At 36.0% G+C, this 16,374-nt stretch overlaps 2 protein-coding genes across 2 annotated transcripts; both read right to left on the bottom strand.

The window, feature by feature from the left end:
• Positions 1 to 2,264: 2,264 nt before the first annotated feature.
• On the bottom strand, positions 2,265 to 5,282 carry LOC307001206 (lecithin retinol acyltransferase). Its single transcript, XM_079617425.1, has 2 exons — positions 4,717 to 5,282; positions 2,265 to 3,530 (listed from the first exon to the last, which is right to left on the bottom strand). Exons 1-2 carry the CDS (start codon positions 5,221 to 5,223, stop codon positions 3,375 to 3,377), a joined length of 663 nt encoding a protein of 220 aa, XP_079473551.1. The 5' UTR covers positions 5,224 to 5,282; the 3' UTR covers positions 2,265 to 3,374.
• An 8,229-nt stretch (positions 5,283 to 13,511) lies between these two features.
• Positions 13,512 to 15,315, bottom strand: lrata (lecithin retinol acyltransferase a). The gene is made up of 2 exons (XM_079617424.1): positions 14,779 to 15,315; positions 13,512 to 14,474 (listed from the first exon to the last, which is right to left on the bottom strand). Exons 1-2 carry the CDS (start codon positions 15,295 to 15,297, stop codon positions 14,322 to 14,324), a joined length of 672 nt encoding a protein of 223 aa, XP_079473550.1. The 5' UTR covers positions 15,298 to 15,315; the 3' UTR covers positions 13,512 to 14,321.
• Between the last annotated feature and the right edge of the window lie 1,059 nt (positions 15,316 to 16,374).

Raw genomic sequence — 16,374 nt, 5'->3', positions numbered from 1 at the left:
TGTTTAAAAAAAATAATACTGACATGAAAATAATACTTTCTTATTTCAATAACTGCAGTAATTAACTCGTGAATAGTGTCATCATGATATCCTTAAAAAAAAATTAACATTGTTTTCTCAGCTTTTTTCCATTGTTAGCTTTGCAGATGGTATGGGTAGGCTATACAAACAAAGAGGGTTTCAAATGTCAGGAAATGTAATCAACAAAAGGACAAATGTCTGCCCTCCTGATCAACATCAGGTAGAAATGGACTTATGACGTCTATACAATCAAAATAAGAGACATCCCGTTTTGTTGACTTATACATAAAAAAATAAAAAAAAACGGAATAGTAATATATTTATGCTGTAGGCCATAAGATCTGCATGTCTGTTGTCGGGTGTTGATAGCATCACCATGCCTGTCTTTTAAAATGTACATAGGCTATTAAGGTTTGGTATTTTAGAATGATTCCCTTATATTACATGCTTTCATCTGATGGAGTAAAGCTGTGTTCGGATGACATTATCTTGTGATCATAATTGATAATTAGTAATGAATGTAATAAGAACCTGATACAGTAAAAGTTTTAATCAGTCAGTTGTAACCTGCCAGCCACTTTACACATAAGAAACTCCGAATTTTAGTCCATTAGGTTTTGTTTCGAAGTGAGACAGCAATTATGATCATTCGCAGGGCAGCTTTTAGGAACCAGACTAATGCACGCAAAAATTAATTTTAAAAATTCACAAACTGCCTGAGCATTAATATTCTCAACCATGCAGAACTGCACTGAGACTAAATGTTAACCATTCTTGTCTTGCGTTCTCGTTAAATATCCCAGCATTGAACATCTGAGTGATTTAGCATTTTCCAATTCTTGTCCACCATCGCTTCATTTTCTAAATTTCAATTTGATAGTGTCATTGATTTTTTTCCATAAGGTTTTTCTGAAGCCATTTACTCTTTTAAGGAGAAGTTAGATTAGTTGTGCTGTGCTTCATAAATAATATTGATTAAGGTCAACATGAACTGCCATTTGCAACTCAGAGGAAGAGCAAATGACTTTTGGTTTAAGAATCATTTTGTTTTTTCCTCTCTTTTGGAATAACACACACCAATCAATTGTTCACAGTAAGACCAATAACACATTAAATGCAGGTCACACAAGTTCACCCAAATTCATAATTTACCCTCATGTCATGTTGTTTAAAACTCAGACTTTTGTTCATCTTTGGAGCACAAATTAATATTATTTTTGTGACAAACAAGCACACACACTCACACACACAAATGAATGTCCTTTTACCATATTTGACATGGTCCATTTATTTGCAATGATCAATGTTTATATGTCAATAAAAGCCTAAATTAAATCTATCATAAAGCAATCATGTATCTCCAGAAGACTTTTACAGCTTGATTTATGGATAGGCCTACTTTTACAAAGTCTTTGAGTACTTTAAATCATAAAAATGTTGAGCCCTAAACAAATATATTTTCAGACATGTGAAATATATATCATTTTGGGTGGATCCATTATAAAAAAAAAATATATATATATAACTTTATATGTTTGATTAATGAAATACCTTGAATAATTTTCCTTAAAAGCAGAGTTGGGGAAAATCTTTTTTTTCTTTAACATTATTCGCAGAACATTAACATCAAACCCCATGGCATTCAAATCCACAGCATGGTATTAGTGATTGTACGAACAATTCTAAAGACCTTTCCTATCCCTGATTTTTCTCATTCAGGAGCTCATCCCACAGGAAATCTGTCTTGTGATGTGTTTTCTTATGTTTTCTTCTCATATTCTAGGTTGTTGAAACGGTAATTGCTGTTTGGTATTTGCTAGCTAAACACCCCTAAATCTCAGTGCAATAGGTTTCTAATAGAAATGAGCTGGCAGCTTTAGCCTCTTATTGGCTGTATAATTAATTGGTATAGATTTTCATTCACTTCTAGAGACTGAGGTAAATGTCCAGCCAGGCAAATTGACATAAATAGCATCAGTGCAACAACATTAGAGAGAACATAAAGACAAAAATAACCAGCTCCCTAAAGCGCTGCTTCTGTTCTAAAGTGTTAATGATCTATAGTGCTGTTAGCTGTTACTTCAGGGTAAAGATATAACACCATGAAATATAAAGAAATATATCTGTCATAGTCAAAGTGGGACTGCAGTGATAACTTTTTAGAGAGATAGTTTTTATGATCAGAGCAGATTTTTATCTGCAGGTTATGACAGATTCACGACATTATACTTTAGGATATTTGCATGTTTTCTCTCAGTGGTTACCTTAAATGTAAATAAAGAAACCTAAATTATTTCAGAAAAATGTATGCTCAACTTTACTTCATTATCAACTTAAAAATGATTTGTTTCTTTCTTGCAAGTAATGCGTCCCCTTAATTTAAATGTGAAACAGTACCTGTCTGCTCAATTAAAATAAAAAAAATAACTGAATGATGCCATTATTATATTGCAAGAAGCCTGAATATACCCATTTAAGTGGATTCAGTAAGACTTTTCTTGAAGTAATTCCCCCCCAGGCTCAGTGTATAGGACATTAGCTAATGTAAACACTGTCTGCAGCATCTCTCCAATGACTGCCATTCGTCATAATTATCCCCATTAGTATTCTTTCTGACTACATCATGGCACTCAGGACCATCCAAATATTACTTACTGCTTCTTTGTAACCCATAATTGCTGAATAGCATTAGTATGAAATAGCACTGCCTTAAATTTGGACATAAATTATACAGAATTTGTTATATTGCTCACAAAAGATAATTGCACATGATTTGAAAAAGTGCATGTGATGAAAAGTAAACACTGGAAGCTTTTATAAATTGCAAATAATGCATATATAATTAACTCTCACACATTTGAATATAAATCAACTACATGCATGGTTCTGGGATTTTTTTTTGTTTGTTTCCTTCAGTAACACCCAGTGACAGATTTCCTCTTTTTCTTTTTCACTTATTTCAAGGTTATTCCAATGTGATCTTGGTGCACATTAAACAAAGCAAATAGTGTTGTTTTCTCATGGTAAGTTTTTATTTATTACAATAATAGTGCTAAAATGGTTCAATGAAACTGATAATCACATTCATGATAAGCATCAGGCGAAGGACCTATATCCTATGATATATATGATAACTCATACAACAATTTAATAAAAGTTTTATGAATAATCCATCATCACCACTTCTTGTAACATTTAGGCTATAGTTTGCATAACAGACACATATTGTCCCAGATACCAAGAGATTTTGTATAGCCTGTGTATTGAAGGGCAGTTGTTGACAGTAAATGCTTTGATGCTTTTGTGGCAATTTCTGGATCAACATTAAAGGACAAATTCCACCCGGAGTGTCTTCAAGATGCCATCCAGATGGTAAAGGGAATGATGACAATGGGGAGGGTGATGAGAGGTGTCATAGCGCCTATATATAAACTGACGAAGACCCAGATTATAGCTGACAGGAAGGCCATCTTCCTGCTGAGGAGAGTTGTCCTTACAGTTTTGCAGAACTGAAAGAGAGGGGAGTGGAAATGTTTAGAATGGAATCAGATGTTTGTGTTCTGTATTAGAAACATTTGCTGCAGGTTTTACAAACTGATTATTCGTCCGTCACTGTGCAAGGTAATGCATTACAACTGTCCACTAGATGGCGATGGTAATGTTGTTTTGATGCTATTCAAAATGCAAAATAAAATGGCTTTTTCATTGTCACCTTTTCAGAATTTATTCAGATGTAAAGGAGTATACTGGAATTTAGGTTTTTATTATTTTTAATCAATTGCAAATGTAAAAGCAAAAGTAAAAAAGCTCATCACATTTAATAGGAAAAGAACCATGCTCCTTTTATATTATTTTATTGAATGATTTTATTTTATTTTTGGTAACGCATTACATAAAAAGTCAATTTGTTAACATTGGTTAATGCATAAAGTATCACGAATGCAATGAACAACATTTCATTTTAATTTTTATGTTACTTAGGCCTATAGAATTTAGTCTTTAAATAACAGTTGTTTTAAAATTAAAATCTATCTAATATTCATTTATACAACCTGAAATGTGAAAAAATTTACATTAACCTCAAGATTTCTAAATACTATTGTCATTGTTAATATGTTACCTAATGAAGTAACTAATTGAATCTAATTTTCATACATAGTATAGCATAATCATAGTCTGAGCTGTTTGGCTAAGACTCATAACTGTTGTTATAGCTCAAACTTGGCTTTTGTGCTCTGACAGTTATCCTGTTTGTTTGTTCCATTCAGCAGCTTCTCATAGCACATGTGGTTAAGGTTACTACAAAATGAACAAGATGTGCACACGTCTTTTCTCAGCTCTATTTATGGGGACTAACACATGAGGATAAGAGTTCACTGACATATTCAAATTAGAGATAATCAGTATTTGTGTAGGAGGAAATTGTGATATCCTGTTTGGAATTTGAAAACAAAAATGGACAAGTAAATAAATAAAGTGAAATAAATGTATTTTGAGCACCAAAATAGCATATTAGAATAATTTCTAAAGTATCATGTGGCACTGAGGACTGAATTGATCGCTGCTAAAAATTCAGCTTTACCCTCAAATAGCTGTTTTAATAGAAAACAGCTATTTTAAATTGAAATAATATTTCACAATATTACAGTATTTTTGATCAAATAATTGCAGCATTGGTGAGCATAAGAGATTTACCTGGAAGGTTTGGAAGCTACATGCAACACCATAGCGGCAATGCATGACATAGTGTTCGCAGTTGTGCCACAGTAAGCTGTAGGAGAATGATCCAATCAGCTTCTCTGCCCGCTGTGCCACTTCCTCTCCATTCAGTGGCTGTACACTGACCATACTATCTGTACTATTGACCTGAATCTGAGCACCATATGCAAAATCAGCCAACGGGTCTACACGAACACTGGCTGCCTTGGCCAAAACTCCAAAAATCAGTCTTTTGTTGGTCACCATCTGTTCAACAATGGACTTTTCTTTAGTGAATACTGGTAGGATGTCTGGGATAAAATGAGCGACGCGACCTTCACCTAAGTAGATTCCAAAATGTTTAAAAAGAGTCCTTGACACCACCAAAAGGTCACCGCGCTTGTAAAGGGAGATGTCGTAAGTTTTCATCCCTCTGTCTTCTTCACACTCATCCTCCAGTGTCGAGGTGATGAAGAACAAATTAAACAATCTGAGAGCGATCATGGTGGAAAGCAGTGGACAGTGATGCTGTTCACTTCACATCTACTCAATTTATTTGATCTGCTCCGGGAGGAGTGATGTGGTTTGTTTAATTAAGCAGCTTTTGGGCATCACATGTTGACGACGACAAGGTGATTTCACAAGTTTTATATAAGCCCCATTGTGTCTAAATAAGATGTTAATAGGTCTGCTGAATAAGTCAGTCTTAATTGCAAGGAGGTAAAAGTCCCGGGTCAATAGCGAGATTAATGCAGAGTGCTGGTTGTATAATGCTTACTTGATGAAATAGAATGAACAGAACAATTTTAGAAGAATGTATGCATCCTGACCAAGAGGATGCTACCAATAATTAAATTCAAATGAATCATGACAGTTTGTCATTTATATAAGTATGGGATAGGCCTGCCTGAATGCACATTATGATGAGAGTCTTTCACAGGAAGTGTGGCTTTGCACTTCTGTTATGTAAGACCTTCCAGTTGAGAACCTCAATATCAAAAGGACTGATATGACAACTCAAAACCAAATAAGTATTTTAATAAGAAATGCTATACATGCTTATAGTATTTATGAGGTATATGAGACATTATTATTATGAGGCATTATTATCTATACCACTATGCTATCACTCACTCACACACATATTTTGTTCATATGAGTGAGGTTAGTAAGTGTATTCATTGGTAGTATACTCTGACTTTGAGGGGGCCTCAGCAAACTTCCAAGGGGACATTAGATGCTATTTGCAGTTAGTGAAAAAAATAAAATAAAATAAAAACATGTCTTTGCACATTTGTACTTGTAAAAAATGTAAGCACGGGTATGAATACCTGCAAGGCATTTCTGCCTAACGCACATCCAACTGTGCCATTTGGGTTGGCTGCAGAGTCGCCAGCCGGGAGCCACTCATAGCTCCTTTAATCCCGGAACGTCTCCGGGTGGAGCAGCGGCAGGGACGTCTCCCGTATACTGCCCCCTGCAGCCCGCCCTAGGATCCTGCTCTCCCTCACACCTCATCCTTTCTCCAGAGAGTTAAATTAAATTTGCTCAAAGTGTAAAAAGAGTTACTTGTTATTTAGTGGCAGCTATGGTTTGCACCTCTATGTATAATTATAAAAGAGTAATAAGAGCAACATATTCATTGTATTGGCATGTATTGTCTCAGTCTGTGAGGTTTTGGTTCTTTGTGTTTAGTTCCTGTTTCCTTGGTTTTAAGTATGTCCTTTTAAGTTTCCATCTTTACTGATTTAGTTCCACCAGGTTTGGTTCCTCATTTTCCCTTTTGTATACATAGCCTAGCCCTTTGTCCCAATCTGAGTTTGCTTATTCTGTCCGGCCTGTTGGACTATCTCGGCTTCTCCTGGGTCCTCCGATCCCTCGACTCCACCACAGCTCTCCGACCCATCCGGTCCACTGTGGTTCTCCATCCTGCTGGCCCTACCGGGGTCCTTCGTCCTTCCGTCCTCGCGGTGGTCTGTCGATCCCTTTGGCTCTGCCATTATCCTCTGTCCCACCGGCTCCACTGATCTTTAACTCCACTGTTAGACATTTTATTGTATTTTTGCGGTAACTTACTGGCAGCACTATTGCCAGTAAGTTACTGTAAGTTCCACTTTACAGTAGCTTACCTGTAAATGTGTTTTACGGTATGATGCCCTTACTGCAATTTTATTTTACAGTAAGATACCCTTACCGCAATTTCATTTTACAGTAAGATACCCTTACTGCAATTTCATTTTACAGTATGATTTCCTTACTGCAATTTAATTTTACAGTAAGATGCCCTTACCGCAGTTTCATTTTACAGTACAATACCCTTACTGCAACTTATTTTTCATTTATTTTACACTATTAATGCTATTGAATTGAATAAATTCCAAAAAAGTTACTTGAGTTCATGTACATCAGCATATTTATTATTTACTATCACAATTAATTACATTCAATTTACTTATTGTGATGCAACATTTAAAAGAGAAATTCATGCATAACAAATAAAAGCAGATCATGACAATACGCAAAAAAAATTTGTTTTTTAAATCAAGTACAAAATACACTAACAGTTCTCAGCTAAAACAAGAGAAAATTCAATCAAAAGGAAATGGCACCCACCTCTCTACTAATCCCAAATAAATAACAATATACATTTGTATGATAAAGAACAATACAACAAAAGTTTAATGGTGCTGCTTTTGCCCCCAAAGCTTCCTCTCCTCCAATCACAGCAGATTTACACCCGATCATTGGCGTCAGGTGGCAGCAATTCCTTTCTGCTTATGGGAAGTAGAGAGAGAGAAACAGGGAGAAAGGGGAAAATAAATAAAAAACAAAACAAATACATCCTTGGACATAACACACTCAAACAGCAAGTTCTACAGATTGTAGCACCAGCACCAGATTTGGTAGCACCGCACATGTAATATGAGCTTAATCACCGTCTTTCTTAAATTTAGACTTTTGTCTGCGTTGTGCATGCGTTGTTTTAGTTTGGCAGGGTCGCCACTAGCTTAGCTTAGCATAATGAATGGAATCTTTTGTTGCCAGCTAGCATGTTCTGAGTAAAAGTGATATAAAAAAAACACCTAATTACTTCTTGTGGCCTGCATATTTACAACGAGTACAAATAGCGATGCAGATCAAGACTAGGCGATTTCCTAGACAGATTTTGACTTGGGACTATATTAGGGTGAAGCACAGGCGAAGCACTGCTACTTGAGTGCAGAGATATCACGCAACACATGAAATCCCAGTCAACATAATAGTAGCTGGCTATTTTTCCTACAGTAGACATAGTAAATGGCGATGAACATGGCTGATTTTGTGAGAGACGAAGAGGGTGACTTCTCAGACAGTCAAGATCCAGAACCATACCTCTATGAACCAGAGTTTTCAGAAGAGGAGCTGCGTGCTTTGGAAATAGAACAACAGGAGGAGGAGGTTGCGATCGCTCAACAACCTGAGGATGTGAGGATTAGAGCCAACACAAACTGGTGGTGTGAGTGTGGGGGAATATGCCAACCTATGCCGACTGAAATAAACTCAACACAATCCAAAAGCGAAGATACTCGGTGCAGGTCACGCCGGTAAGTTGACAGATTTCATGTGTTGCGTGATATCTCTGCGCCCAAGTAGAATTGCTTCGCCTGTGCTTCACCATGATATAGTCCCAAGTCAATATCTGCCTTGGAAATCACCTAGTCTTAGGCCCCGTTTACACGATGGGAAAACGCAGGTATTTCTCTGCGTTTTGGCCTGTCATTTACACGAAAACGCCGTTTTTATCCCAGAAAACGATTATTTCTAAAAACTCCGGCCAAAGTGGAGATTTCTGAAAACGCCGGTTATATGTTGTCGTGTCAACTGGGAGAAACGGGGTTTTAGGTTCTCTCTTGTCGATTCTGAGGATTCTGATAGGCTTGCATGGCTTTATCCTTCACCCTACACTGCCACCCATAGGTTTAGCATAGTTATAAAGGCGCTCGACGGCGTATTTATGCGGGTTGTGTGCACGATGTTATTATTGAAAACGGAGGGGGAGAAATATTCGTTTCTCTAAATACCCGGCTATGTGTAAATGTGGCCTTAATCTGCATCGCTATTTGTACTTGTGAATATGCAGTAGTAATTAGGTGTTTGATTTTTTATCACTTTTACTCAGTACATGCTAGCTGGCAACAAATGATTCCATTCATTATGCTAAGCTAAGCAAGCGCCGACCCTGTCAAACTAAAACAATGCATGCACTGAGACAAATGCATTTGCCCACCTATCTAAATGTACGAAAGACGGTGAATAAGCCCTATTTTAAAAAACGGTGGAGTGTTCCTATAAAAGAAAACTACGGTGAAAAATAAACCTAGGGGTAATTAGCACATGGTTACAGAGTAGATCGTTCTCTGGAATGCGTTTTAATGATAATCGAATGTAAAGAGTTTTATCTCTAAAAACAGATTAGCTTATAACGCTAGTATATGGGGCAGAGATTAAGTTAAAGTAAATCGCTAGTTAATACCACTAACAAGGCTCAAAATAGCCTCACACTACCACGGTAGCATAATGAGGGTCCTTACATGCAAACCGAAGCATTGAGAACTTTGTAAGTGTACAAACAGTTTAATAAGAAGATACTTAATAAAGACAGTACATTACGCGTATACAGACAGCAGCCATCTTGGAAAACAGTCTCGACAAGTCGAGCAACGAACGCTGTGCTAAGTGATATGAACTGTGACTTGTTCATTTTTGTAGTATTATTTGTATTTATTTATTTTCTCTGTTGCGTTCAGTGCTTTCTTCCGGAAACAACAGAAGATTCCAAGTCACAGTTCAAATCACTTAGCATGGCAATCGTTGCTCGACTTGTCGAGACTGTTTTCCAAGATGGCTGTGTCTGAATACGCGTAATGTACTGTCTTTATAAAGTGTCTTCTTATTAAACTGTTTGTACACGTACAAAGTTCTCAATGCTTCGATTTGCATGTAGGGACCCTCATTATGCTACCGTGGTAGTGTGAGGCTATTTTGAGCCTTGTTAGTGGTATTAACTAGCGATTTACTTTAACTTACTCTCTGCCCCATATACTAGCGTTATAAGCTAATCTGTATTTAGAGATAAAACTCTTTACATTCGATTATCATGAAAACGCATCCCAGAGAACGATCTACTCGGTAACCATGTGTTAATTACCCCTAGGTTCATTTTTCACCGGAGTTGTCCTTTAAAGGATTCACGGACACCCTGAGAACAGCAGGGACAAATATTTAATGGAACTGCAAAAATTGTGTACTGGTGTTGGTGTCTGACTGATTGTGGTGGCCTGTCCGGGCCAATTTTTTGTACCAGTCCAGCCCTGCATAAGAAACTTACCTAATTTGATGTTCTCCACTCAAATTCGGTGAGCCTCTGCAGAAACGTTGCTACCCGGGAGTTGATGGCAGTCACCTTTCTCTTTACAACACCTCCTGTCTTTCGACCTGTGCCAACTTTGGCCGTGCACAACCTCTTCAGGGTTGATCCTTAAAAATAATCTTAAAACAAACACAGGTCTTACATTTTCATATTAACACATACAGTAGTCATCTTTAAAAGCGGCCCTCTAACACAGACGCGCTGCACAGTTATACTAGTGAACTCACTCGAGGCCTAAAAGAGCCTTTGGGCTGTAGTTAGCTGTTGACACAGACAAAAGAGAAAAAGAAGAAACATTATTTTTTCATCGATGATTATTGGCTAATGACTATATGTTATGAACGTGATTAATCCCAGATCTATGACTGCTAGATTGATCACTTACACAATCAGATGACAATCGACACTGAAAAAAGAGAGAAGAGAATATAACTTTTTAGCCTACAACATGCAGGAGGGAGAGGGGGAAGGGATAGGGGGGCCGTTTTACCAATAATTAGCATAGAATTTCTAAAATATTTTGCAATGAAAATGTATCAATTAATCTATTAGCCTGCCTTTATATTGCGTTAAAAGCGTTACTATTTTAAGCATGTCTGTCCTGTGCAGAGTGAATCCAGCACGTATGATACTATTATGTAAATTTAGCTGTCACTTCAGAAATAGTTTGCAGCTGTCGGTCCAATACATCTCTTACATCGTGTTTACACTTTGTTCGAAATTCGCGAGCCTGCATAAATCGACACTGAATTTAAATGGCGTTATGGGCGGTGAGTAGATTCTGACTAACTAACTTGAACACCTTTGTTTGGCCATTGCGTTCAAGAGACCAACAACTACCGGTAATCTGTGATTGGCTAACGTTACATTGCTGCTCACCGCTGCAAAACGCGTTGTAAATGGATTAATTTTCCGTTCTCCAGAGCGTGAACACAAATAAGCACAAATATACACTGAGGCGTTTGGCAAATCTGTTGCGCCAAAATATTATTACAGTATCAATTGAGGGTGCTCTTGCTTGCGTTTGAGGGTGCATAGCACACCCATAGAATCGGCCTGGAGCGAGAGCGCGAGAGAGTGCCTTTGAAAAAAACGCGCTAGGTAACTTCAAAATAGCCTAACGTCACACACATTAACGGTATTTTTTTAAATGACGAGTAAAATATGCCTTAACTGGTCGTAAAAATTACGGAAAACCATTGTTTGAGTAAATACTAGATTGGGTCCATCGACTGGAAAACGCAGTCAGACATAATGGGATATGAAAGCGGCAGTTTTTGAGGAAAACTAAGTTCCTTCAGACTGTCCTTTTAGTAATAATAGCCTATTAGATTGTATTATTTACTTTCTTCATACATTTAGCTATATTTAATTGATATTGGTAATAGTTTACGCTGTAAAAGTAACATAAAAGAAATTTGTTCAGTTAATGTAGCCTACTTACCTCAGAAAAACTCACAGCTGGCGTCTGTGGCGATCCACTCTCAGCAGGGACGTCTGATAAGCGCGCGCGTGACACACAAACCTCTGTTTACATTCTGCGAGGCTGTTGCGCGGGCTTTGCACGCGAGCAACAATTAAAATAGTAATTTTATAAAATAATAAAAAATAAGGTCTAATGTCTATGTATGGGAACCAGTTTTTGGAGAAAATGCTAATATAAAAATGACTTATTTATATAGGATTAAAATAAATCCTTCCATCCACGTGTTTTTTATTTAACTTTTAAACATCCAGCGTGTGCATTGCTTATTGAGAATGCAGATTCATGATTTTCATCTGCAGAACACAGGGGAAAAAACTATAAAACATTTTTATATGACATTTTAATAGGCCTAACACATTAATACAATATACATATAGCCCTAGTAGCCTAATACACGTTGTGTACACAATGAACACAAGTGCAGTCATCCCGTGAATTATAAGGCAATGATTAGGCAAGTTAGGCAACTATATATAAAAAAATAAAAAATATTGTACAAAAGTTCATGTATTTCAGTAATTCAAATTAAAAGGTGAAACTAATATATTTAGTATATAACTATGCATGATTATACTTTTCAGAGGGCCAACATTTCTGTATTTAAAATCCTTTTTTAATTTATCAATGTATTGATAATTTTTTTTATTTTTTTCATAAATATTTTTTATTATTATTTATTTATTTTTTCTTTCCTGTATAGTGCTTTGCATATATGCCAATTCATATATACTGCAGAGAGGCAGGCCTTGTCAAAAGAAGCCTACACACTTCAAGAAATCTGTCTTCTTCATTTACAGTAGCACTACTGCTTTTGCGTAAACAGTAAAGTACTGTAAATTACCATATACAGTAAGTTACTGTAAATTTCACACAAAATACCCACAATGCAGTGCATATTACAGTAGTTAACCGTAAATAATATAAGTGGTATTTTACTGGGCTTTTTTGCGGTAAGTAACTGTAAAATTACGGCAAAGTCTAACAGTGTCCACTGGTTCCACCGTTGGCCTCTCTTCCACTTAGATCCACACTTCAGCTACTCTTTCCTTTATGTATATATTTATTCAAATTATAAATGGATGCTACCTTAATGTGTCCTACTTGTCCCTATCCCTAAAGACCACCCTTACAAATACCCCTTACCAGCCTGCAGTAAAGGTGTCCTAGAAGGTGCAGAAAGGGAGCCACGTTTTTTTAGCGAGGTTTTCATGCATCAATTTGCAATGGGAAGGGAGAAGAATGGGATCAGGAAAAGGCAGACTCAAACTGTGGTTGGTTGCATCAAAAGCTAAATTGAGCATTTTTACTCTTCCAGCTATAGCCTACTGTATCGTGTACTAGACTGGTCATTATCTGCCCAAAGCAGACAATGGTGGGTGTTGTTGGTGTAAAAATCCTTAAACAAGGTGTAAACAAAGTGAATTATTTGCTGATATAAAATTAATCTAAATCATCTTAAATGTAAAAAAAAAAAATGTCAACTATAAAAACAACATGTTACATGTATAACTTCTTATTGTTGAGGGCATATTTATTTATTTATTTATTTATTTTTTACTTTTTTAATTTGTCCCCTCAACAACTGATTTTAAAAACGTACCATTCTTGAAATGTATGTAACTACAAAAAAGTAAATCACAGTAAAAAAAAAAAAAAAGTTTAATCTACAGCCACTTCTTGTTTCTGGTAATAATATATTTGAAAACAAGAAGCTTATTCATCATTAAAGCAGCAGTACCAGAGAAAATATGTAGAGGGCACTCACATGAGGGGGCCTCTTAATATTGTCTTTAACAACGGTTGGACAACAGTGTTGAGAACCACTGCTGTAGACCCAAACACTACTTTCTAAATAAAATTCTAACACTTTTTGTGAACATTGACAATTAAATCCTACCCACATCCATCCTAAAGTGACATAATTCAATAATTAAAATATTTCTCATTTTTTATTATGTATGATTTAATGTCAAGAAGAACTTTGCAATAAAAGTTAGAAATGTATTTCTTGAAACAAATTAAATTAAATTAAATGAACACAGAACATTGACCTGGCCTAAAACACTAAAATAATGATAAATCAGGCACACAGCTCAGATTATAGAACCTTTGCCAATTCCACAGGTTCAACCACAGGTCAAACATTGAGAATGTTTGGAATTCAAACATTTTGGCTTTATTTTCATGAAAATATGGTAATAAATCAAATCAACTCTTTACAGCAAACCAGAAATAGCCTATATTTACACATTTACACTGTCAAAATGTTTTTCTTCTGGTTCTTGTTCAGGAACTTCTGGTATTAATTAAATATATATATATATATATTAAACTGTACAAATTCACAATCAAGCATAAAAATATTTATAAAAAACTATAATGTATGTTTTAAAGGCACTTTTAGTGAGCAGTATGAAATCTGTAACTTTAAGCTACAACAATATTGGCTTTACCAATTTTAAGTTTATGATTTAAAATGTAAAATATGCAGCAAGCTAGAGCTAATGGCGTGTTTTCATAATGATAAAGCTTACAATTTAACGTAGGCTATATAGAGGCAAAGTGCAAACTATATGCTCAAACATTGCTTGACTACATAATCAGTCTTTACATACACATATTCCACTTCTGCACTGATGCCATTGCATTGTTGTGTTTTGTCCCCTTTAAGTCTGGACTGTGTTGTTGATGTATTAAAATTGTCTCTCAGCCAGCCATCCAGAGAATGAAGGGAATGAGGATTGTGGGTAATGTAGTTGAAGGTGCCATGCCAAAGCAAAGGATGTACATCACTCCCATCCCAACGGTTAAGGCCACACTTCTCTGGTCCCGAATGATGGTTTTCAGACTGTCACAGAACTGCACAGGAAAATACATTAGATATATCATTAACAGACTTTGTCCAAACCCAATTTACTGATTATTTTTAAAAGTTCCAGGTTTTTATAGGCACTAAAAATCATCATCATCATCATCATTTTATTAATATTTTATCATCTGTGATCCAATTTTGACATTTTGATAACATCCATGGTATTAATTATATAATAGCCTACTAATTAATAATATATTAATTTTGCTATTTTCATTATTAAGTAGCCTACAACAGACTAAGATGTGTTATAGGCTATATTTTACACGTTCTGTATTAAAGATAACTCACCCTCTCTGTCTGCTGGCTCACAGGTGTCCCGTACCTGCAATACGTCACGAAATGTTCACAGTTATTCCATAACAAACTGTACGGAATGTCGCCGACCAGTTTCTCTGCTCTTCTCGCGACCTCTTCGCTCGCCAGTGCGTGACACTTCATTTTCATGTCCATATCATTCACAAGAATCTGAGCTCCATACGCGAAATCTTCAACCGAATCGACGCGTATACTCGCGTTTCTGTAAATGCAGCCTAAAATTAGTCTTTTGTTTGTGACAACTGGTTTAATGAGCTGTTTGTCGTTAGTTAATATGGGCATGATGTCTGGCATCAGGTGCGCCACTCTGTTCTCGCCCAGATAGATGCCGTAATGAATGAAGAGACTGCGCTGCACCTCCAATAGATCTCCTCTCCTGAGCATTGGACATCTCACCGCACACTCCTCCGTCCCCTGCCATATACTTTTAAAAATATTAAAATTTGAGAAAAGAAAGAATTTCTCAAATAGAAATGTCAGCGAGTCTAGCATTTTAGTGTTTTTATGACAGTGAAGACCTCACAGTCGATTGAGAATTTATATATGGCATGTGCTTTTGGACTAAGGAGGTTCCCAACATTCTGATTGGCTGGAAGTTACATTCCCACAAATAGGCTAAACCACTTTCAACACTGGATTACTTAATATTGTGTAGTTTTTTGGAAATAAACAGTAGCCTAGCTACGATTATCGGTAACACTTCATAACACCTTTCATTAATAAAAATTAATTTAATTAGCTATCAAATAGTAGGAAATCTTGATTAGCCTACTATATTAAAATATTGTGTTTTATAGCATTATTGATGACGGCTAGGAAAACCTTTTCACAATATTCTAATTTTGAATTTGGGGTTTTCTTGAGCTAAGCATAATCATCAAAAGTATAACAAATAAAGGCTTGAAATATCTAACTTTGCATGTAATGAGTCTATAATTAGTTTCACCTTTTAAGTTGAATTACTGAATAAATGAACTTTTGCATGATATTCTAATCTTTCGAGTTTCACCTGTATATACATCTATAGGCTATTAATAGAAATTGATTGACAATAAATTTACTTTTTATATTTGTTTAAACTGCTTGTAATCAGCATTGTAATTAATCAGGTACACAAAATATTCACTGTAATTAAATATGCTTATTCATTCAACTGTGTGACTGTAAATTCACATAGGAAAAGCAAACAGAAAACAACCAACCTCCACGATGAGAGTTTTTTTATTTAAAATTAAATTAGACATATATTTTGTGGCGATTATATAGTACATTTACACTTTTTTCTATGTCTATAGGTCTGTGACCTCAATAGTTTCAAACATGTGAAAAGGCTTATCCAGAACCATTTCCCCCCCCCTCTGGCTTGAACATGTTTTGAAGTTCACTTTGAGCTGATTTTGTCTGTGAAACGTGAGCCTTTTAATTAGAGGCAGGAGCTGATTATCCTATAACAATACCACTTGCTGTTCTCACATGCATTGGTCCAGCCTTTTAGCCTCATAGCCTTTCTCCTAAGCACCCAAAAGATTTCTGTGACCGTGAAAGGAAGAAGTGACCGCCGTAATTAGC

Source organism: Phoxinus phoxinus (genome assembly GCF_949152265.1).
Source record: "Phoxinus phoxinus genome assembly, chromosome: 6".
NCBI lineage: Eukaryota > Metazoa > Chordata > Actinopteri > Cypriniformes > Leuciscidae > Phoxinus > Phoxinus phoxinus.
This window is presented reverse-complemented; position numbering and strand designations above follow the sequence as displayed.

Bases quoted from the DNA above. Each gene is read 5' to 3' on its own strand.
- LOC307001206 (XM_079617425.1), bottom strand. From the start codon at position 5,223: ATGATCGCTCTCAGATTGTTTAATTTGTTCTTCATCACCTCGACACTG. The intron at 3,531-4,716 runs GTAAATCTCTTA...CCTCTCTTTCAG, and splicing joins GTAGCTTCCAAACCTTCCAG to TTCTGCAAAACTGTAAGGAC.
- lrata (XM_079617424.1), bottom strand. From the start codon at position 15,297: ATGCTAGACTCGCTGACATTTCTATTTGAGAAATTCTTTCTTTTCTCA. The intron at 14,475-14,778 runs GTGAGTTATCTT...TTTCCTGTGCAG, and splicing joins TGAGCCAGCAGACAGAGAGG to TTCTGTGACAGTCTGAAAAC.